Here is a 23,068-nt window from a genome sequence, read left to right as displayed (position 1 = left end):
GTTAGAACGCACCCCCCACCTCCTCATCCAATTGCTGACAGTTTACACATAATCAACAGCTTGCAGGTGATGAGTGCTGCAAGTTTTCTATTATTCTTCTACACCTTCTGGTAAAATGCCGTGTAGATATAAATATTTCTGGTCTGTAATGTTGGACTGCTATTATATTTTAGCAAAACTGTACATTACAATGAAGAAATCACACAGCAAACCAAAGCTACATTTTTCACAAATTACACTGATGATAGCAATCGGATTTATAGTCAGACAGTCCAAAGAGATAGCATTTGTTTTCTTCAAAGTGTGAGGTGGTGTCACATTATAATGCAGTGGATTTGTTTCATTATTTTCACACTGCAAACTGATTTTTAATTTCACTCAGTTTTGAGAAACCGTGAACATTTTATCATTATATGCATTTGTAAACAGAAGAAATTGCTGTATCCAGATTACTGCCCTGTGAATTTATGCTTGATTTCATTAGCAGAGTGCCAGATTATTATTTTTTTTTTTAGCTTAAAATTTTATTTTAATCACCTCATGTAAAAAAGTCTTTGGAAATGGCTTCTACAAAATTGGGTGCCGACATGAGGATCCCGATGGTGCAGAGGATGGTGAAGAGAGAGAAAGCCATGAGGCAAAGCCTGTCGATGACAGACGCGGCAAACTTCCACTCGTTGCACACGGTCTCGTCCTCGTCCTGGTCACGAAACCTTTTGGCGATGTACCGCACCTCGTCCAGGATCTTGGCCAGCTCCAGCTCCATGTACCCCATGCTGGGGCTCTGACTCGACGGCAGGAGCAACTCGTCCTCGCCGGCTCGTCCGATCAGCCGCCCGCAGAGGACCCCGGAATCGGGAGAGGTGGCGGCCGTGGAGCAGTGGATGCTCTCCAGGCCGCGGACGCCGACGTAGAGCATGTGGCCGTTGGTGGACTGGGAGATGGAGCTGCTGGCGTTGAGGTCCATGCTGGTCAGGCTGCTCCGTCGGGTCTTGTTGTGGCAGGCTGAGCGCACTCTGTCTTCACCGGGGCGCTTCATGCGCAGGAACCAGGCACACCAGTTCAACAGGATCACGCGGGTCTACCAGATCACAGAATAATGAAGGCAAACATCATTTCCTTACGAGTTGTATGCAATAGTTCTGCTGAGTCTGCACAATTTGTGTTTTCATCGACGACAGTGATGATAATGTCAGAGCCTGAGTCGTCCTCAGGTAGTGCCCGGAATGTGTGCAGTGATTATTTTTGTCAACAGCTGAAGTAAAAACAGGTTAGTTAAAATGTAAATGTAATCATTGTAAAATAAATACCACACAGATTGTAAGCAACAATAAAAATCGGAAGACTCACCCATTTTGGCATCTTTCCTCCGTCAGGATCATGGTGGTGATATTGCAGGACCAAAACAGTTGCAATCACAGACAGACCAACAATGACCATGGTTGTGGCAAAGTATTCAGCTGAGGAAAGGAAGAAGTGAAGACCCAGAAAGCTGCGTTAGAAGCCAGCTGAGATAACGATTACAAGCATCAAATGAGACTGCTTTGTGGGAAAATAAAATTTTAACATTGAAGAACCACTCAATAATAATTCCACATAACACATAAATAATGATCCTAGAAAAATACCAACCAGTATTTGACCTGGAAGAGTTCCAGGTGGAGCCGAAAGTGATTTTACAAAGCATTGGGGAAAAAGGGGTTAAATACAAATGCACAACATTTTTTAGATTGCTGTGCATTAAATAAAATGTAAAATAAATTTTCCCGTTTCACTTTCACATCAAAATTGAGAGCCTCTTCGTGTTAATCTCTTAGATTTTCAATTAAAAACAGAGGTTTGTGGTGGAAATGTGACAAACTATTGAAAAGTTCAAAACCCCTTTCGCGCGTTAGATTTGTCTGTAGTTTCCTGAGTCTCACACAAAAATGGAAAGAGAAAAGCTTTCTCTGTGTATTGCAGAAACATCACCTAGGATGACTCTGAATTAAAGGAATGATCAAATCCTGGATGGCTGCTCAAATTGGCCACACTGTGATTTCAGAGAAACACATTAAAAAAAAATAAAAAAAATAAAAAAAGATGACAGGGGTTTTCACCGGGGCTTTTTCATTGATTGTGGTTGACAACCGTAGCAGCTGCTTTCAACTTCAGCCGGACTTACCTATTAAAGGCACAGAGTCTGATGTGGCAGGCATAATCTCTGCAACTAGCAGCATAAAGACCGTCAGGGAGAGCAGAACTGTAATGCCTGGGAAGGAAAAGCAAATCTCAGTGCGAATGTGACGAAAAGCATCCAGACGGCAATGATGAAGGTGTCACAACCTTTTGAATTAGTTTTAAGAGGAATTAAGACCTTGGAGTTGAAAGCCTCAACTTAACTCCTTATGACATTCTACTAATTGTGGCAAATAGCAGCATTTTTGTCATGTCTAACTGTAAAACACGTTTCCAGAAGGTGTTTGATCTGTCCATGTGAGAAGCAACAAATTTCACATGGAAATTTCAGTGTTTAAAACTCAGTTGAAGTTTTAAACACGAGTTTGGAACAGAGACAACTTATTTTTTCGTCAGCACCCTTTTAGCCGGCAGTGGTGAGAAACTGGCTTCACTGTGAGCAAAAGGATTGATAGTCCAGCAGTCTCTAGTTTATGGCAGATTTGAGCCTTGATGCTTCTCTTGCTGCTGTTCCTGAAAATCCTAATTGTTGAAGGCTGAACTAAGGCAGCTTTTGAAAGGATTAACCAGGCTAAGATTAAGCTTTCGGAAAGAAAAAACCCTACGGGCAAATAAAAGAATATTCTTAAAAACCTGGATTAGTGTGAACCAAGTCAAAATATCTGTAGCAATAACTTCAAGAAGATTGTCAAAGGTGTCAAATACACAAGCATGAATAATTTGAGCCTGTATTCTCACCCTGTGCATAAGAAACAAAACAATGCATCATGCAAACCATTGCAGCATCAGGCATTCGGTTTCTATGAACCTCAAATCTGGAACAAACTTCCAAAAAACCCGCAAAACAGCTGAAACACTGAGTTTTAAAAATCCACCTGTTTAGATTTGCTTTTGTTCCACAATAAATGTAAAAATTGCCAACACATTTGTGCATTGACGATTTTAACAATGGCAATTTGCAAAAATGTAACATCTGTCATTGGCTTTCGCAGCTGTTGACCACATGATGTTTTTATGATCTTTACGTTTTCACGATGTAAACAACTGCTAGGGGATTATGATAACGAGATTGGTTTCTGATTCAAAGTTTTCGACTTGGTGTTGAACAGATAAAAGTTTCTGATAAGTTATAATGAACAGCTACTGGGAGTTTTCGCCGAACAGACTGGGGGAGTTGAGGAGCAAGTGGAGCGGCTTGCCCCGGGCTACGTCTCATCCAAAATCTATCAGTAGCTAAATGGGGTCGTTCTCGTGGCTGAGTTACTGCGGCCATTGCTCAAAAGTGTTCAAAACGTCCTAATAAAAAAGGCATTGAGTTGACAGGTCGATGTGTTGACTCCAGTTTGACGAGCACACGTGCCAGGACGCAAGCAGGCAGTTTTAACATAAGCTTCAGCTCCTCAGAGATCCATCGTTGGAGACGAGAAGCTTTCCAGTGTGATCCGCATAATAATCTATCATCAACTTCAAACGGGCGAGTCTCATTTCATATTTCCTCCAGCAATCAACACATCAGAGGGAATGTATATGAAGAGGGGGGGAACACACACAGGTTCGCACATCTGACTCCGCAGCGAGGTTAATGATGGGAACCAGCTGCAGCGTATTTGAGGAAGCCGCATAAATCAATGCCCTTTCTCTCCCGCAGACAGCGCAGGCCGTACAACAAAAATCACTATTCAACCGCAAAACCTGCTTTCATGCAGCCTTAATCACTTATTCATAACGCTCCGAGTTCAACTGTGACAACCGAGATGAGATTGCTCTGTTTTCCTGATCAGACAATTAAGTCAGGCAGCCAGCGTTGATTATCTGCTCAGCTCACAAGGCTACAAAGGAAGTGAGTGAATAACAAACCAGTGGTTCAGCCTGAATGGGTGATTACCCACAAGACAAGTGGAAAGGGATATTAAGATGTTTTCGATGGAGAAAAGAAAAATAAAAAGGCTCGGCTGTGAAGTCTGAAGTGCTCTGGTCATAAATGACTTAATTATTCGACTATTTTTAACCGATAGGTTAGTAGCGTGAACATGCCACACTTCTAATCAGCCTGGCAGGAGGCCAGGATAGAGCGGCGTCTGACAGGAGGGGAATAATAGAAAAACTCAAAAGAGGGGGGAAGGAGCGGCACGGAGGTCTGGTAGGAGTGAAATGGATAAAAAGACATAAAATAATAGGGATAAAAAAGCAACATTACAGGTCTGACAGGCTTAGAAAGTCCAAACATATTATTTTTATAAGATGGATGTTTCTGAACTACATCTCAGTGCACATTTAAAAAAATTAAATAAGAGAAACTGTCAGAACTTTCAAAAACGTGTCTTATTGTCATACTTTATTAGAAAACAAACTTACCAATCGGGAAATGTTGTTCAAAGTCTTGTCTGAGACTCTTTTTGGGACACGAAACTGGTTGGATTTACGAGTCGAGTCTCAACTTGGTTCAGGAGTTTATCATGTCAGGCTTTAATGTCCCCATACAAATTCACTTGTTCGTTGCTCGTCTTCTGCTTGCCCTTTATGTTGATTTTACACTGTGCCACTTTTGGCTTGGTTCAAAATTCAGTGAAACTTGTTTGATTTAAACAATTTCTCACTGTGTTTGAGAGAAATTTGTTTAAATAAGATAAACTCAAGGAACCAATTGGATCGTAAGGGTGGAAACATGCATGCTGCCGAGTAAGTGTTTGTGCTAGTGGTGGTGTGTCTTTGGAGGAAGGTGGGTGGGGCTGGAGGTTGGGGTTTAGTGGGGTATTAGTTTGTTTGAGTCGGGAAGGTCCAATAATGAGAGAAGTGGGGAACCAGCAGAAAGAAGTATATCATCTATCCAGCAGATACCTTTAATAAGGTTGATCTAACAACAACCAGTTTGTTTGGCAAAGTTTCAATCTAAGTTCACACTTTATCCGAAAATAATTCAAATTAGACCAAGTCTATAGTCACAGAGGGTCAACATTCCCAGTTAGCATCACTTTGATGACAATGTTAACAGGTAAGCATGTAAACATAATTGTCTACAATTATGTAGTCAAGCATAATTCAGTGAGCAACTCACCAATTATGAACTCTAGAAGAAACACACAAATGCACAGAACTTTCACCAACGAATGAACAATTACTTGTTTCCCCAAACTCTTTAAATCTGCCACACACCGATTGGACATAACATTACGACTTACTGGCGTAAAAGTTAGTTTCCTATTTGCTACCAAAAAAGGCCGGAGCCAATGAGGCATGCTTTATGGCAGAGCGCTCCAGGAAGAGTCCTCTGCTGTCAGAGAACAGTGTGTCCATCCTAATGGACATACAGCAGACTGTGAAACACTTTGCATTGCTAGAGCCTTCATTCATAAACAGCATTAAATTCTTCCCCAGTTTAAGATATAGTAAGACCTGTAGTTGTTTCATTGTTTTTTCAGAGTTTCATCCAGGAACCAGTTTCTAGAGATACAGACCACAGAAAGACAGCCATCTACACATCACAAGTCGGCCCTCGCAAACTAGCTTTTAATAAAAAAAACCCACCAAGGACTAAATAAAATATCTGCCCTACTAACAAGCACCATGACGAAGAGGTAATCAGTGTTATTATCTTTAAAGGTCAGTAGTCAAAATAAAAACATTGGTTGACATGTCTTGTTCAGTGAGACAGTAAATGAACAATGCAACAACGCGTAATAGTAACCCAATTAAAGGCAGAGTATGACACGCACTCCGTTGACAGCCGTGAATATTTATGCCAAAAATATGTCTCTAAAGCATCCGATGTTGCATCAGGACATTGACTGGCCATACGTCTGGTTACAAACCTGTACACCCATTAGCTTAACCCCAAGAACAGCAGCTTGAACTTGACTTAAATAACTGACAGAAGTAAGAAAAACTTGTATCGACGGCTCTCTTCTGATAACCCGTCAACTACTGACTGTTTTCTCTGACTGGTGTAGATGAAATGTGACTCAGGATGCAGCAAAGCCAAATAAGACTCAGACTGAACCCACGTTTTGTTACAGTTCTGCACTAAAACAGCACTGAACCGTAACACCGGAACAGAAGAGGAGCATTTGTTTTGATTTCTGTCACTTCATTTCAGCGTCCTGCCAGTCATCTGTTGATGATGACACGAAGAAAAATATGAAACAAAATTGAAGCTTTTGTATTTTCTACAGTTTCTACACTGTCACATCAAGCAGAGAAGTGGTGTTACCTTGGGTTGTGCATTGAATAAGGTTTTCTAAGTACTTTCTACTCCTAAAAACATCTTAGACCAGTGTTTCTCAACCCTGGTCCTCACCGCCCCCCTGTCCTGCATGTTTTAGGTATTTCCCTTCTGCCACACACCTGAATTGTATCTCTGGGTGATTAACAGGCTTCTGCAGTACTTGATGGTCATGCAATCATTTGAATCAGCTGTTCTGGAAAAGAGGCACATCTAAAACATGCAGAACAGGGGCGCGCTGAGGACCAGGGTTGAGAAACACTGTCTTAGATATTTAGTTTAGCAGGTTATAAAGTTGCAGAAGGTTGCAAGATTTAGTCAGGCTTAGCGTTTTCAGACAACTCTGCATAATTAATGGAAGACAGCTAAACCCAAACTTGAAAGGCATTCGATAATTATTCTAAAAATTCAGCTCTGCACTTTCTTACAGTACGTGTTCAACATTTTAATGTTCCTCTGAAGGATGACAACCTGCAAAGGTTTCTAAATCAGCAGATCTGCGCTATTTTGCTCATATGTCGGTGCGAGTGTGTGCATCGGTTCCCCAGACCCAGTGAGATCTTTTCCCCAGAGTCGGCCGGCAGGAGGAAGACGAGCAGAGCGAGGGTGGAGATCAGGACGCACGGGACGAGCAGGTTGAGGCCGTAGTAGAGAGTCCGTCTTCTCATCACCACCGTGAAGGTGATGTCAGGGTAGGGCTCGTCGCAGCATTCATAAAAACGCTCGTTCCTTCGACCTGGTACCTCTGTGAATAAAAAAAACAAACAAACAACAAAACCCAATCTGTTAAAGCAGCAGTGTGATGAAAAGCAAAACCCTGAGTAATGACAAAAAGGCCACCCTTTTACCAACAAGATCCCACTCTCCATTGGCGATGTAGCCAGTGACGTCTGCCTCCACCATCTTCAGATCCAGGGACCAGCCTCCGTACGTCCAGGAGCCAAACTTCAGATCACACCTCTGGACGTCAAAGGGGAACCAACGGACATCGATGTAGCAGGTGCTCTTGAAGATGCCTGTTTGTGGTGACGGACACAGAATACCCCTTTGATCTTGGATGGATATATGTACATAAAACACTTTAACTTGATATTCTCTGCAGCCAAGTTGTTAAAAGTTGTGAGCCAGGAAACAGGTAGAGAGAAAAGGAGAGAAGACCTGCAGCGAGGATCCCAAGGCTAGGCGTCAAACCCCAGATGGCTGCGTGGAAGACTAATAGCCTCTGCACAGAAAGCGCCTGCTCTGCCGCTTCAGAGCGTGTGTCGTCCCTCGACACCCTTTCCTCCTTTATCATGAGGTGTAACTTTTACAACTAGCAAAAATAAATTTCAAACAGAAGAACATCTGCAACAGCCTGGGTGTTTAACTGGGAACATTTGTTTTTAGTTCAGTGTTTATTCTTCCTGTTACATCAAGTGCAAGGAAAAATAAACAGCCTAAGATAAAATTCAAGGATTCTCCCAGTACTTGCTTGCTTGAACAAGAAAATATTGGATTTTGTGATTTTTCTTTCTTTTTTTTTTGGCAGTCAAAATCACTGATTTTGTTGTGCTACTTCAGAAATATACAGGTAACTTCCCTCTCTTATTTTTTTTTTAGGTTTCTTCTTCTGAACTTTTTTTTCCCCATTTGACATGGGTGTGTAAACTTTTGAGCGTCAATATTTCTTCCCACTCTCTGACCTGACAAAATGCAATAAGGGAACTCAAAACAAACAAACAAACAAAACAAAACAAAAAAAAACACATGACAATGATACAACAATGCCAAACCAACAGGAGAGGCAGCAGAGAGTTTTTATTCCAGGAAGACATCGAGTCACGGTTTCATCCATCCAGCAAAGAGCCAAAAAATTCAAATTGACAACAGGATAAAAGAGAAGACTAATTCTTGGAGACAGCCACAGCAATTCCCATCCATATTTAAGAAAGATGAGATGCTGGCAGTAAACAAGATCTCTTCCCTCACCCACTGCAATGAAAACGATAGAGATGGAAAGAAGATGAAAAGTGATGGGCGGCAAACAAACAGAACAGCTCTTATTCACTGCCATAAAACCCTCAATAGTAAAATATAAATGTCGGGAAACTTCAATGATTTATCTGCAGGCTGCGGGTCACATTTGTGTACGTTTGACTCATTTGTTACAGCCGCGTGGCCGATTGCAGCGTGTCATTATTTTGTGCCAGTTTTTAAAAGAGGGTCAATTTGGAGTAAAGTTGAGAGGTAATTTGCTTTTGCCAGATGCAATCAATTCGGACTAGGTTCAGTGATGGAGCTATTTACGTTGATATTGATTAAGATGCTGCAGCAGAGCAGGCCAAGGGTTTTTGCATTGTAAGGGATAAAGTGGGAAGAGGAGCCTGCCAAAGGGAAGCAGTAATTACTGGCTGTGTCATTGAGGCCTTCAGTTTCAGTAAGTTCCCTCATGTAAATCAGTGTTTGGGCATGCATGTGTTATTTATGGTTTTAGAGGAACGTTGTGTCTTTAACCAGGCTACAAGATGTCGATCGGGAAAAGAGTTTCGTCATGCAGAGTGTAGTTCCAACACTTCCTGTACTGCTGCAGCGATGTGTGTTGAGGCTCTTACAAGTTATATTACATCATGCAAAAATACACAGAATTAAAAGGCGCATATTAAAACTTTGTTGACTTAGTTAAGTTTAGTCCACACTTGTTATTTTATGTGTGGCTCAAAATGTCACGAGGTGCAGTCAACTCGTTCTTCTGATTGTCTCCTGTTGGGTAAATTAAAAGAAATACAATTATTGTGGCAGAGAAGAGAGAAATAAAAATATAATCAGAAATCGACTTTCTATAAGCAAGTGATCATTTAAAGTAGCACAGCTATTTGTGATAGGAAATGAGAAAAGTGGCAGTTTTAAACTAACATCAGACATTTCTGCAAAAAGTTCGGGAATAATTTAAGAGTTCTTTGACGATATGTCTGTGACATTTGGTAACCATTAGGTAGCTAATAATACTGGTGAGTCAATATAAAAAAGAATTACTCAGAATTACTTTTAGGAGCTTTATCAACAAATTTTAGAAAACATAACGATTTAAAAGCAAAGACCGAGATGCTGCCAGAGTTTAAAAATTTATTTGAAATATTAATGTCAAAATATCTGAAACGTATTTATTAGCCATGTCAGTGTTGGCTACAGGTCTTATTTTTTTCTGTCTTTGCTTTTGATCGTCTGTTCGAATCAAACAAATAAATAAATAACAAATTAGTCAGATCATTAGAGCCACATTTATCAAATTAACACCCGTTTCCTAATAAATTAATGTTTTTTCTTGTATATAAAAAGTTGAAGCTCAGACAACATACAACAGATGTCTCAAATTATGAGGCAGTCTGCTTCTATTCCAGAGCTGACATGACTTATTTCCAAACTAATTAAACCAATGTATCTAAAGCTTTGCTTAAGTACATAACTACAAGAACATTCATATATTTTAAACTTTAATCTTTAAAAGAGAGAAGAAAAATAGAGAAAGAGTGGAAGAGAAAAAACTGTCATTATTAAAGCTGCTGTTTTGTTTTTTTCCCCCTCCCACTTTGGTTAGTTTTTGTTGTATAAATGATGACATCAGAGGTCAGTCTGATGTATAATTGAACTTTGAACTCACTTGAGGTTTATTGCAAACCTGTGAGACCAAAGTGAACTTGAATCAAGAGGTAGAAAAAAAAAAAGTAATTCTGCTAGGTGGTTTAACTTAAAGCTGTTTAGGTCAGATTCTGTAGAGAAAGTTTAAGTAAACTTTTAACTTTATACCCTTTCTATTGTAAATAATGTTATGGTACTGGGATGGCTTTCAAAACAAGCATAATTTTTAGAGCTGGATTCACTTTGGGTGACTATGTCACAATAAAAAATTTAAATATATTCTGAGATGTCAAAGCTAACAGTACAAAAGCATGTATTTTCCAGAGATGACTGAATCAAACGGCAACTTTTCTCTCTGAACTACAAATCTGATGCCATGTAGAGGGACGTTTTTTTGTTTTTTTTTATCTTGAAGCGACACCAGTTAACTGAAGCAGAAAATAAAACTTAATGATCAAAACTGTGTGGATCACACTACATATTTGATGGGCCGTTTTAAAATGCATCCAACGATTCTGATGCAGCAGAAGTTCGGTTTGACTCAATTTGTTCAGCAGTTTCCTGTAAAAGGATCCAAACTTCTTTTTTTTTTTTTTTTACTTTTTTCTCTGAAACTAGAGCAATATTTTATTCTTCCTCCTCCAAGTCATCATCTCCCAGTCCTTGTGTACATTTATTCCGTCATAAGGCATGCAAAAATATTTTTTATAGTTAGCATTTCCTCCAGGGGGTCAGCAGGTTCATTGCACAGATTAATTTAAGATCAGATTTCAGCAATTGTTCGCTTAAAACAAAAAGGCTTGTAGAGAAAAGATGTCATACAGATTGCATCATATTTTGCTTTTAAAACCCACATAAACCAGCCATAGTAATAACACTACGGTCTAGCCGGCTTATCTTAAGCTTTGCATTAGAAGCAGAGTATAATGTTTAGTTATGGGTAAGCAGAGCAAACTTATTTCAGATTAATATTTTCACAATGATACACAAAACACCAGAGCAATAATGTCAATAATGTCCGCTGGTGGTTAAGATCTGACAAACGAGCGGAGATTAAAATTCTCACCTGGAGGAAGATACGAACAAGCGCCTGAGGAGTTGACCAAAATGTTGGTGTGAAATGTTGCATCAAACCTTTCATCTGCACTGCAAACAGGATAAAAAACAAACAAACACAGAGACACAGTCAGAGTTTCATCTGCAACCAGAGCATGGCTTCAAACACTCTCAGTTGTTGAGAGCAGATGTTCGTATCTATACATCGCTTGTGGGTGCGAGGTGCAGTGCTAATTACAGCTCCCTGGCGTTTATGCTCGTCCTTCCCCGAAAGCATCTACATATCACTTCCAAATGAACTCCCCCGCCCGGCAATGATGACATGTTAAGCCGAAGTTAAAACAGAAAGCAGTTTGACCCCAAAACGTCTGACTTTTGAGCACAATGAAAAATAAGGCCCAGCACTTTTTCCCCCTTAGTTGAGTGCTTGTAATTTGGTTGTTCAGAACCTTTAAACGTTGATTAATGGTGATCTCTGGTGCTCTTTCCATTAGGGACCTATAATAAAAGCCCTTTCTCCTATCTCCTCTAATAGAATTTTATTCATTTGTCAAGATGATTTACTGCTCCAGATCACGGATCTAGATGGTCCTGAATATATAAAAAGCTAACCTTGAATTGTAACGTTCTTGTCTTAAAAACTGCCTCCATGGTGAGCAAGTCGTGACTTTGGAAAAATGAATCAATTTTATATTCTTAGTTTTTGTTTCAATGCTTAAAATGTGTTTATGAAGCTTTACAGCAGCATGGAGCTTCTGAGCGCTGAAACGATCAGAGGATTAAAAAGAACGACACATCAGCAGGATCGATTGATTACAAATGTAACCGAACCCGTCCAGTAGAAATATATCAGTCTGTCATGAATTTGTTCAAATTAAAAATGAAAGCTCTAAAATAAAAATAAAAAACAAACACAACAAATTAATACTGCAGTGGCATAACCTCACACTGAGATAAAACACATGAGGGATAATTGTTTTCAACACAAACCCCAGCAGAACTCATAGGAGTTCATTTCATATAAATGTAACTAAAGCGTTTCTGTCAATCTGAACGTTACTGTTCTGGTGAGTGACATTAAAAAGAGTGGCTAAAACATTTTAATTAGTAATCCACGACTTCCTGTTCCCGCACCGCGTAAACGTGAAGTGACACAAATGCCAATTTCTCTTCTTCGAAATGGGAACGACAAGACAGCATGTCATTCAAGTTATGCAAATGTATAATCTTCATAAGAAGGGAAAAGACTTCAAGGAAAACAGCCTCTAACCTAAACCTATAAAAGTTTTTGTTTTTTTCTTTTTACTGGAACAAGTGGATCAAGGCTAGAAGAGGATATATGTTGCCACACGATGATAAGGGAAGAAAAAGCATCTGAAAAGCTCTGAACGGCAGCATGAAGGGCCATGAGTGTCAGTGAGGCTGCGTAGCAACCTCTAGATGCCTTTTAATTATCAATTGGTTGTTTCGAAAAGCATGCCAGCAAAAAGACCTTTTCTGCCCAATCATCAAAAAAAATAAATGCATGGAGTTTGGTGCAATGGGGTCTTTAATTGGCACTGTGTGCTTTGGTCAGATGAGCCCAAAACGGAGATCTCAGCAATACTACAAAGGATGTGGGAAAAAGTGCCTCATGCCTATTGTGGTGGATCTTTTATATGGGGAGTCAATTTAGAGGTTAGAGTCTTTGCAATAGCAGCACATTTTTAATAAAACTCTGGTGGCTGAAAACAGCCTGTAAATGGATCTTTTGGGGGTTAATGAACAGAGACGTGTAAAAATCAATAATCATCTGCTTAAGTGAGCTAAAAAGCATAAGAGCAGCCCCAAAAAATCTAGAAAAATGATGGAAAGCAAGATGGCCAAAACTTGCATGCTCCAACCTAATTTACCAATTCAGGAGATCTATCCTGTGTTCATAGCGTTAGCCAACGTCTAGCTTCTTATTTTACATTTTAATTGAATTTATTAAATGTGGAAATTGCTTCAAGTTCAGAATGTTACAGAGTGGCACAATAACAGATCCTGACATCCTTTTGGTCAACCTCATCAATGAATCAGTCCCAGGATAATAAACGATGCAGCGCTAATCAACAAACTTCAATTTATGTCCAATTTGTGTCGCATCAATATTGTCTGCATAAAAAAAAAAAAAAGACTCTCGTACACAGGACTCAGCTCTTTCAGAAGCTTCACTAATGGAGTTGTGAATAGAGATTAAGCCAAAGCACACACGTTTGGTAAACATATTTGCTGATGCTGATTGTGTTGCCATTGTGCCTCTTTTTAACTGGCTCAGTAAGAATGCTTGTATGAGCTAGAGGTCACGACTCTCTTATATTTACATGATTTCTTTTTTTTTTTTGAGTCAGAAGCTTGAACGTTTGGGAACCGCTGATTTACGGAGCTACCAGACGGGCAGTGTGGTGTTTTAAATCCAACCTGTTGTAAAGCAGGATGTCTGGTTTCCAAATGAGATGGTCGGGAAATCTCACGTTGGTCACGCCCGGGTAGTCCAATGGGTTCCACTGGAGGTAATAGTCATTCCAGTACTGTGAAATGTAAAACCATAACATATTCATCAGGCACATGTCTCCTCTACGTTCTCTATATGCGCAGCTCCACTTTGATAAGCCTGGGATTTAAGAGAACTCTTCATGTTGCAGTGACATTTTTAACCCGACAGAAAGCGGCGCCTGTGGGCGAATTTGTGCAACCAGGAGTCGAGTTTAATCTTCAGCAGAGTGTCTCAGAGAAATTATGTTTGTCATTACGTTTAGCATAAGGAAAGCAGTTGAGATTTTGACATAATAACGGCGCATAATAACAGCAGAAGGAGGAAAAGTGAAGGGATCAATGCAATTAATTCACCGGGAATGTTTGCAGAGAGAGATTGGAGCGATCTGCGCAAAAGCAGCGAAATCATTTCACCCAAAAACAACAACTGAAGTTTTGATTCATTCTAAAGGGAGCCTCGTCATAAATACAATGATTCAAACAATTTGAGAAATTTGATCTAACAGAACACAGCTCTATGCAGCCTTTTGGCTTATGGGATCAAATCGATACGTTTAGGCAAAACCTAAAAGTCTGTAACAGGATCAGAGTGCCGCAGGTTGCACGGCCCACTCGTTATCGATACTTCTTGAATAAATAGCTTTTAATAAAGGGCCTTTTTGAAATCTGCCCTGTAGTCCTACTTTAATTGATTCACACCGTGGTGTTCAAACAATGGCTGTCATCAGCATGAAAGGACATAAAGGTCAGTGTTTAAAGGCTGAGTAAAGCACACCGAAAGACTCACTGGTCTGGTTTAAAACAGCTTTTTTTCACAGAGAAACTTACTCGCAAAAATGCAGTATTTCCTAAATGCTTGCGAATGTGCGATCCAATTAAACACAATGCAGCATCGCATTAGTTCAGAGACATGAATATTTTTGGTTTGAGTTGAAAAAAGCCAACTTTTAATGATATTGCCTATTAATAAGCATATTATGGTAATAGATAAAGGCTAAGCGTGTATGATCTATTTATGGAAACTCTTTGATCGAGTTTGAGCTTTCAGAGTTATCTTGTGATATTGAATGCATCTTTGGGAGGTTCAAGTTTTCTTCTCTTGGGTTTTTCACCAAGATTACTAAATCAGTGCCAACAAATCGTTGATCCAAAGGTTGCTGTCTGAGCTGGTGCTTCTGTGCGTGTGTGTGTGTGTGTGTGCATGTCAGACTGCTGCTGTGATTCCAGAGAGTGATTTAAACCAGGCCAAGCAGCATCGGGAGAGCTTGCTGACGATGCAGCAGAAGGGAAGTATGGTGTCACAAAACGGACAAGCCGCAATAAAGCTCCAGTGTTCATACACTTCATTTCACCACACAAGGGAGAAAGGCTTTTATTGCTCCCGTGGAAGATGGACAGAAAAGAAAAAAAAATACTGCAAAAATTTAAATGTGAATAACGCATTTTAGCAGAATTCATATTTATGTTCCAGTAGGTGAACAAACCACGTCTCTAGGGCTCCCCGATTAAAATACCCAACAAATAAAACGTCAATCTGTTGAGTAATTTTGTGCCGTAAAGAGCTATAAAGCCTTAAATGAAGAAGCGGAATTGTTCGTATGAAATTATCTGCAAATAATTTAACAACTGAGTCGGCTGCAGCTTTCCCTCTCATCCTGTGCAAGCTCGGATGGATTCAGATCGCAAAATTATTCACATGATAATTGATATTAAGAAAAATTATGACACAGTGCCCTGCGTGAACGTTCACATCCTCGAAACATACAGGGGAGGGGGACAGACCTAAGCAGCAGAGATTCGAAAGCTCAAATGGGACAATCAAGGAAGATACAGCAACCATGTCAAAGGTGATGTGGTAAAATAAAACCAGGATGACAAGATAAAAGTTTAAACCAGATTTTAATATGGTAAAACAGCCTAGTCAAAGTCCATATGCACATGCACATATCCTCTCCACGCCAAATGACTGACCTTGAGCTATTTTGCAAAAAAGAATGGACAAAGACTTTCTTCTGTAGCAAACACGTGCAGCTAGTTTTTCATTAAAGAATTGCCTCAGGGGCAACATAGCATGGCCATACCATACATTTTGTAAACAAAAACATAGAAAAAAAAATTAAAACTTGAAAAATGGGTTGACCTGTCCCATACAATCCAAATAAAATTCAATGAAGTCTGACGTAATGTGACAAAGTCTGTATGCATGTTGTTATTGAATCATAAACATCTTTACTGTGACTTTTATGCATAAAAAAAATAACTTCTTACCAGCTGAAGCCAAATGTTGGTTGTTAGAACCTGGTTCTTCTCATCCTGTTGATAAATTAATAAATCGTTATTTGCACACTTTGCTGTTTGCTTCAATGTTTTCTCTCATTTCAGAAACAGAAAACGGTAAGTAAGCGACCAGGCTAGCTTCACAGATCGCGATTTTGGTATTAAAATGCTTCTAAAGGAAATTTCTGTCATGCCTGCAACACTTGAAAATAACATTTCTCCCATTTTTCTAGTTTCTAATTTCTACATCGGACTGGGTGTTAGTTGCTGCAGAAGACGAGTTTAGGAATATTTTTATTGCAACAGATCATTTACGCACCACATCCATGATCTGCATGAGGCTGAGGCCAAAGTAAACCGTGAGGCTCTGAGAGTCGTTGAAAACCGGTCTCTCCAGCGGGTTGTACCCGGTCATCAGATTACTGTACAATTTGCGCTGAGATGGACCTTGTTGAGAAACTGCAGAAGGAAAGAGTGAGTAGTTAATCAATGCTCTATTAATTACAGATGTTGCATAAGGTCACAGCCAGTTTTCTTTTTATAACACATATTCTGATAACTTTTTTTATGCCATTCAGGTTCGTAGAAGCCTGAATGCCATGCTGTTATCATTTGGAAAAAAATGTGGCATTCATGAATAGAAACTGTTGTGCGTCCTCAACCACCAACCTGACGCACATATTACGAAGGTTACCATGTCAACTGGCCGTATTGTGCTAAAAGCTATGAATTCATAAAGTGTCATGATGTGAAGGACTTCGGTTCAGGTAGTAACTGGACATAGATGTCGTTCTGTGTGTTTAAGGGTTTGTTAGATTATTGCTTCTGGACCATTAATTACTTCTCAGCTAGAATAGACCAATAGTTCTCAAAGTTAGGCTTGGATCCTCATGTGGAGTCAAATCAACAGATTCTTTTCAGAAATCATCCTAAATAACAAAAGAGACAATCATAAAGAACATTTATGCTGTTATTCAAAAAAACCTTTTGAGAAGGTTATTTTCAAGCAAGTTTAAGCAAGTATTGAATTTGCTTTCCATTAAATCCATATTTCTGTATTAAAATTTGATTTGATGTAATATTTTTAATACATCTAATTCATATGTGTTTCGCTAAGTGAATTGAGAAGCAGGAATGAATGAACTTTCCAGTAATGCTCTGATTTAATTACAATTAAACAAACAGTAATGCTGTTAAAGCAGTTTGAGTTGTCATTAGACCCCTGTGTAATTGACTTTACCACATTCTGGTAACAAATTTTATTCACAGTTATTTTGTGAGTTGGACTTTTTTTTTTTTTGACGTTTGTGTCATGTGTAGAGGTGGAGGTGGCGAGAGTGAACGCAGCCAGGACCCAGATTGAGAGGTGATGATGATGATGATTGGTTTAATAGACAGTAGCTCAAAACAGACCAGTTCAGGCGGCACAGCAGAGAACATAAGCAAAGCTTAAACCGGTAGCAACAGAAACAAAGGACTGACCACCGAGCCAAACCGACCAGCACTACACAGTTCTACTGGAGGGCTAACAAACAGACTGACACACGACGAGGATCCGACAAGAGACAAAGACAACAGGGGGAATTAAATACACAGGGAGGGTAATCAGGGAATGAGACACACCTGGGAAACAATCAACAGGGAAGAGAGGGCAGAGACAGAACTAAACACAGAAAACCTCAAAAATAACTACACAGAAAACACAGAACACAACAGTTTGGTAACTATCGATGTAGACCCTTTTAATTTTGGCCTAGCTCATTCCCATTTAACATGAGTTCAATGTTGATTTTGAACGCTTTAATTAGTGTTAAAGCGAAATTTTTTGTCTTACGACGATAAATAAATGTTTAAAAACAAAGTGAGGATCTGCAGATTTGTAACACACCTCAAAGTGAGTAATACATCTATGGTGTTGGTGGGATGGAATGAATAGATTTGAATGTGGTGCTTTGTTCTTCGTGTTAAATTCAGCAAGGATGAAAAGAGTAAGCAATCACTGCACATCAAAAGAGTAAACATTTAATTTAATTTAATTTAATTTAATCAGTTGTAATGTTAGTGTTGCTTTCATAACAGCCTTCTGCAAGCATTTCTTCTCTTTCTGATTTATATTGCTTCTGGCATGATTATGTACAGCCTCCAATGTTTTGATTCGCTTTGCAATCATGCAGATTGACATTTCACTGATTACCTTAATGGGAAAACATAGTATTTCTAGTAAGGCGGGAATAATTGGTTGCAATTTTCAGCGTCAAACATTGCATAGAACTTGAGGAAAAGCCAGCGTAAACAGGTTACAACAAAGGCTCAGATGATGCATACATGGACATGCATTTATAAAACATCAACGCAAACATGATTCTTGTGATCCATTTACACCAAAGAATCTGAATGTGCTGAAAAACAAGCATAAAGACATGAACGCGTCACGCTGTCGCAGAAGGTCAACAGCACAAACTAAGTTATGTGGCTCAGACTGTGCTGTTCGTCCACGTTCAATCAATTTCTTTAGATCAAGAGCAAAAGCTGTCTATCAGAGATGAGAGGAAATGCATTAGCTACAGAAAACCTAATGAAAGGATTAAACCTCAAACTTCATAGAGAGCAGAAGTCCCCTCTACTCTGATAACCGGAAAGAAATTCAGCGCTTCGCAGCTGATCTGGGAAGGGCTCTGAAGATTTTTGAAGAGCATTAGCTAACAAACAACATCATGGGGACCAAAGAGAAATCCAGACATGACAGAGGCAAAGCTGTGAAAAATAATTTCAGCAGAGACAGGAAAGTAGGTGAAGTTAAATTTAGGGAAATGCTGGATGAAAACCTGTTGAGGCTGCAGAAGATTTAAGATTTCAACACTAAGAGCTACAGTCTCGTGGTTTAGATCAAAACATCCATGGCTTTGAATGGTCTAGTCAAAGACCACTTAAACACAAAACTGTAAAACCGATGTTTATAGATCCTGCATCCCATGTGGCTGAGCTTGAATTAAAAAAAAAAATCAAGCTCTAGATAGACAAAGTATGAAGACACAGACCCCAAAAGTCTTGCAGCTTTGATTCCAGTAAATGGTGCTTTTACAATAAGATTTAGATGGGTATGTTGCACTCTTCAGATTTAGATTTATAAAAGAAAAAAAAAAAACTGGAAGTCATTGATGATTATTCTTCAGTTTCAGTTTGTGTTGTTCTGTTAAGTAAAATCTCAATAAAACACACTTTAAAAAAAAAAAAGCTTGACACCGAATTCAATTTCTGGTTATTATTTTGATCAAACCTATGGCTAAGTCTTGTTGGATCTGCAGGTTTGGTTAAAACAAACAGAAAAGAGAAGAGAATTTTAGGATTGTATTTGACTCAGAAGTTACCGATATGCAGCTCTACTCTGTATTTTGGGCTGTAACATTTCAGCGTGTGGCATATTCAAAGTTCAATGGTCCGTCGGTGTCACCGTCGTCACATCCAAGGTGCTGAAACACACCCAGCCGAGGCAAACCAATCCACCTCCGAAACCTGGATGCGATTCATCTTGCAGTGAAAACTCAAATCAGACCTGTCTCTCATTTTAACACACTGTCGTTTCTTGTCCTGAGTTATGGAGTGTTTCTGGCACCGTCCTTTCACTTTCACTAATGGCCACAGCCCAATTATCCCAAACCACCTATGAGAAGCGCATTATCCTGATGATTTGGCCGAGAGTGCGCTCTCGGTAGACGTCTCTCCAGTCTCCCCTTTTCATCCACTTCTTTCGTTATAAAAGATTCGCTGAAAGCTTGTGGGGGACAAAAGCCCTGTTGATGCTTCCTCCTCTCTCTGCTCCCACCATAGTCAAGTTTCACCCTGAGAATCAACGAGGTGTAATCAGCGCGGGTTGCTGTAGTACACTGCGGAAACATTTACATCACAGCGGACATTCCTAATTTACTATTACGTGATCCGTTGCTGGAAATCAGGTCAAACTTATAGAAGGACAAAAGCAAATCCTTTTGACCCTATAATCAAATTCACTCAGCACAGCAGAACGAAAGACAAGGACTTTACTTACCCAAGACGTGCTCGGGCATTTATGTGTGCAGCAATGTGCATGCACTCGTTTCTTTCCATCTGCCTAACATTCAAGTCTGCTTGAACAAGAGCCAGTAAAGTGTAAAACTGAAGAGCAACAACGGGTGATTGCCTCTTAGTGAATTGCTATTCAAAATTCAGAACAAGTCAGTTTAATAGTTTGGGCGATTTAAATACGTCCTTCTAGACTACAGACGTTGCATCAAATGACACAATGGAAGTTTTTATTCTAAAAATTTCGATCTCATAATGAAGGTTTTATTTTTATTTATTTATTTTTTTTTTAAGCTGGAGCTTTGCAGCCATCTCTCTGTTTGCATCTGGATTTCTGTCACCCAGAACATACAAGCCATCTTTAGGAAGATGCTGGTGCTGACATCTTCACACTTAGTGACTCATTAGTGTAGTCCTCTACAGGCAGGCAGGTCCCTCTTTAAATCAGTCACACAGAGAGCGCATCAGCAGAAGTTGCAACAAGTTCAGTGCTGACAGACTGAAACTTACACCCACAACAAGCAGGAGTGCCTTCAGAAGGTCATTAGAAAGGAGAAGGCCTGATGGGACTGGCAAAACAAAAATAAATAAATAAATAAAAGAGAGAGAAGTGGAGTGACCTCTTTCCTGGCTGCATCACAGTTTCATCAATTCACAAAAATAAAGCCAGGATAGTGGCAAATTAACGTAGTGTCATTAATAGATGTTCTGCAATGAGGTCAATAATAATAATAATAATAAAAACTTACAACACTGTAAACACAGGAGAGCAGGATCATGATGATTTTTTGGGGGGATGAGGATCTGACGATGAATTTATAAAGATTTTTAGTTTAAATATTTAGTCTTTTTTTTCCCTCCCAAATGCATAATTACCCCCGTTTTTCCATTCTTTATTTGACTTAAATCCAGCAGGTCCCAGAAAAAAAGATGAGATGAATACAGTTCGAACTAACTCCCGAATGAATTTAAATGTTGTAAAATTCAGATTTAACTCTTAAGAACGGGATACATTGTATAGATAAAATAAGACACACTGGTTGTGTTCAATCAGGGAATCAACCCAGCAACGTTTTACTCACAAGAAAAGCAGAAATCCTGGAGGGGGAAATAAAAAACACACACGCATGATCATCTGCTTTCAAATAAATTTGCTCTCCATCTTCATCTCTGCCTCTGGAAGGAAGTTGTTAACTGATTAATGAGAGTGCCTACCTTTCACTGTGCAGACGGAGATCCCTACAAGAAGCATGAAATTCAGCAGATCCATGTTGAACCGATCAGCTTTCCCCACAGATTATCGCTGGAGCTGCGGGAAGATGCGGGAATGATGATGATACTGAAGGTGGCGTGGGAGGGCGCAGCGGCTAAGACACAAACTCCTCCAAATAAAATGTCCGCGGCCGGACAGTTTTTGGATAAGATCGATCCACCTTCGAGAGTTTGGCTCGCCTTTTAACAATCTTCTGAGAACGTTTGGGAAGTTATTTCATCATTAGTGGATTAACCAATCAAAGCATTTATTACATTACTACAAGTCCCGTCGTCCATTCCTCGTATAATTTCTCTTTCTGTACTTCTTTAAAAAATAGCAATTGCACAATAGTAAGAAAAATATTAATGGACAAATACGTCGAACATAATCCAACACTTTTTCTTTTGAAATCGACGCAATTTTGTGCTGTAGATACCAGGATTGCAACACTTTACAGTCCTACGTTAGTGGAGCAAGGAGACATCTGCTGGTCACTGAGGGGTATTACACTCCGATTCTACAGTTGCAAGACGGTCCACAAGTCTGCCGTTAGAGCCATTTTAAACGTTTTTGAGCAAGTGCAAATATTCAGATTGTTATGTGCATACATGTATCACGTTGGTCAAGCATATTCAGCATTACCTGCAAAAATATCTATTTTGGTGATAAAAAAAAAAATAGAAGAAAAAACACATTGCAAAACAAACAAATGAAAAAAACACAAACACCGCATTAAATAAAACATAATATCTGCGTACTGCCCGTTGACGCAGTTGGACGCACTGTTGCCTTGCAGGAACAAGGCTCAGGATTCAAATCCTGGCTTGGTGTCTTCCTGTTTAGTATTGTTTTCAATGTCCATGCACAGGTTTTAACAGGGTTACTTCAACTTCTTCCCACAGTCCACAAAAAATAATGACTATTAGGTTAACTGGTCTTTCTAAATTGTCCTTGAGTGACATTGACTGATGACCTGTCCATGTGGAGCCCGTCTTGCCCAATGCCTGCTGTAGATAGGTACCAGCCCCACTCCACTCCACGCCGTATAGACAACAGATGGATTAATTTTGGCAGGAAAACGCTTCCTTTGCCTTACTTCATCATCGTTTTGTAATTCAAGTTACGCTAGACTTAATGCTCACCAGACACTTTGTTGGACTCTCATTTGCCTTCACTGTTATTTCAGACATGGGAAAACATTCAACAAGGTTCCGAAAACCCTTTCTCATATATTGCAGTCCATGTGTACAGTTACTGCATCGTGCAGTTGTTGCTCATCCATGATTTGCATCCGGGAGGTGCTCTATTAAACAGAGTTCATTTGACTGTGTGGAGGGAGTTGGGGTACAGAGAAGTCGGTGTGATGTTCAAGAAATAAGTCTGGCATGACTTTGCCGACATCTTCAAAACATTTTTATCCACACAGCTGCGTTTCACTGAACATTTCCTTAGTTTTGTTGCCATTGCCAGCAAATCCCAGTACGTCATTAGTTTCTGAAACAATCAAACCAACCTGACCAATGAGTCAGTGATTTGCAGTTGAACTGGCCAACCTAATAAAATGGACAATAAGTGTACATGCTGCTGTTTTTTCCTATTTTATTGAGTTTTTAATCAAAAGCGGTTGCAGACGTCCACATTTGTTTGGTCATAATGTGCATTTTTTCATGCCCAACTTTGCAACATACATATCTCAACATAGCTCAGTCCTACGTGGAGACATTTAGCAGCTGACTCACGGGATTATGTATTGCAGGCGTTCAGTGAAACTTACCCTCTGAAAGGAATTGACCTGAAGGTCTTTAAGCATCAAAAGTAATTGTTTACTTCCCATAAGTTGCCAACTGTTTCACCCCACCACACAAACTTTATAATGAGCAGAAATAAGTGAT

At 39.6% G+C, this 23,068-nt stretch overlaps 1 protein-coding gene across 1 annotated transcript; it reads right to left on the bottom strand.

Moving 5' to 3' along the window:
* Positions 1-140: 140 nt before the first annotated feature.
* Positions 141-21,585, bottom strand: chrna7a (cholinergic receptor, nicotinic, alpha 7a (neuronal)). Its single transcript, XM_007548977.2, has 10 exons — positions 21,137-21,585; positions 16,182-16,321; positions 15,854-15,898; positions 13,511-13,620; positions 11,079-11,158; positions 7,246-7,413; positions 6,948-7,142; positions 2,165-2,251; positions 1,351-1,460; positions 141-1,081 (listed from the first exon to the last, which is right to left on the bottom strand). The coding sequence occupies exons 1-10, from the start codon at positions 21,189-21,191 to the stop codon at positions 539-541; spliced, it is 1,533 nt and encodes a 510-aa protein (XP_007549039.1). The 5' UTR covers positions 21,192-21,585; the 3' UTR covers positions 141-538.
* Positions 21,586-23,068: the final 1,483 nt, after the last annotated feature.

This window comes from Poecilia formosa, unplaced genomic scaffold, assembly GCF_000485575.1.
Source record: "Poecilia formosa unplaced genomic scaffold, Poecilia_formosa-5.1.2 Scaffold29, whole genome shotgun sequence".
In the NCBI taxonomy this organism is placed as follows: domain Eukaryota; kingdom Metazoa; phylum Chordata; class Actinopteri; order Cyprinodontiformes; family Poeciliidae; genus Poecilia; species Poecilia formosa.
The sequence above is the reverse complement of the archived record's forward strand: the minus strand, read 5'-3'. Positions and strand labels throughout refer to the sequence as shown.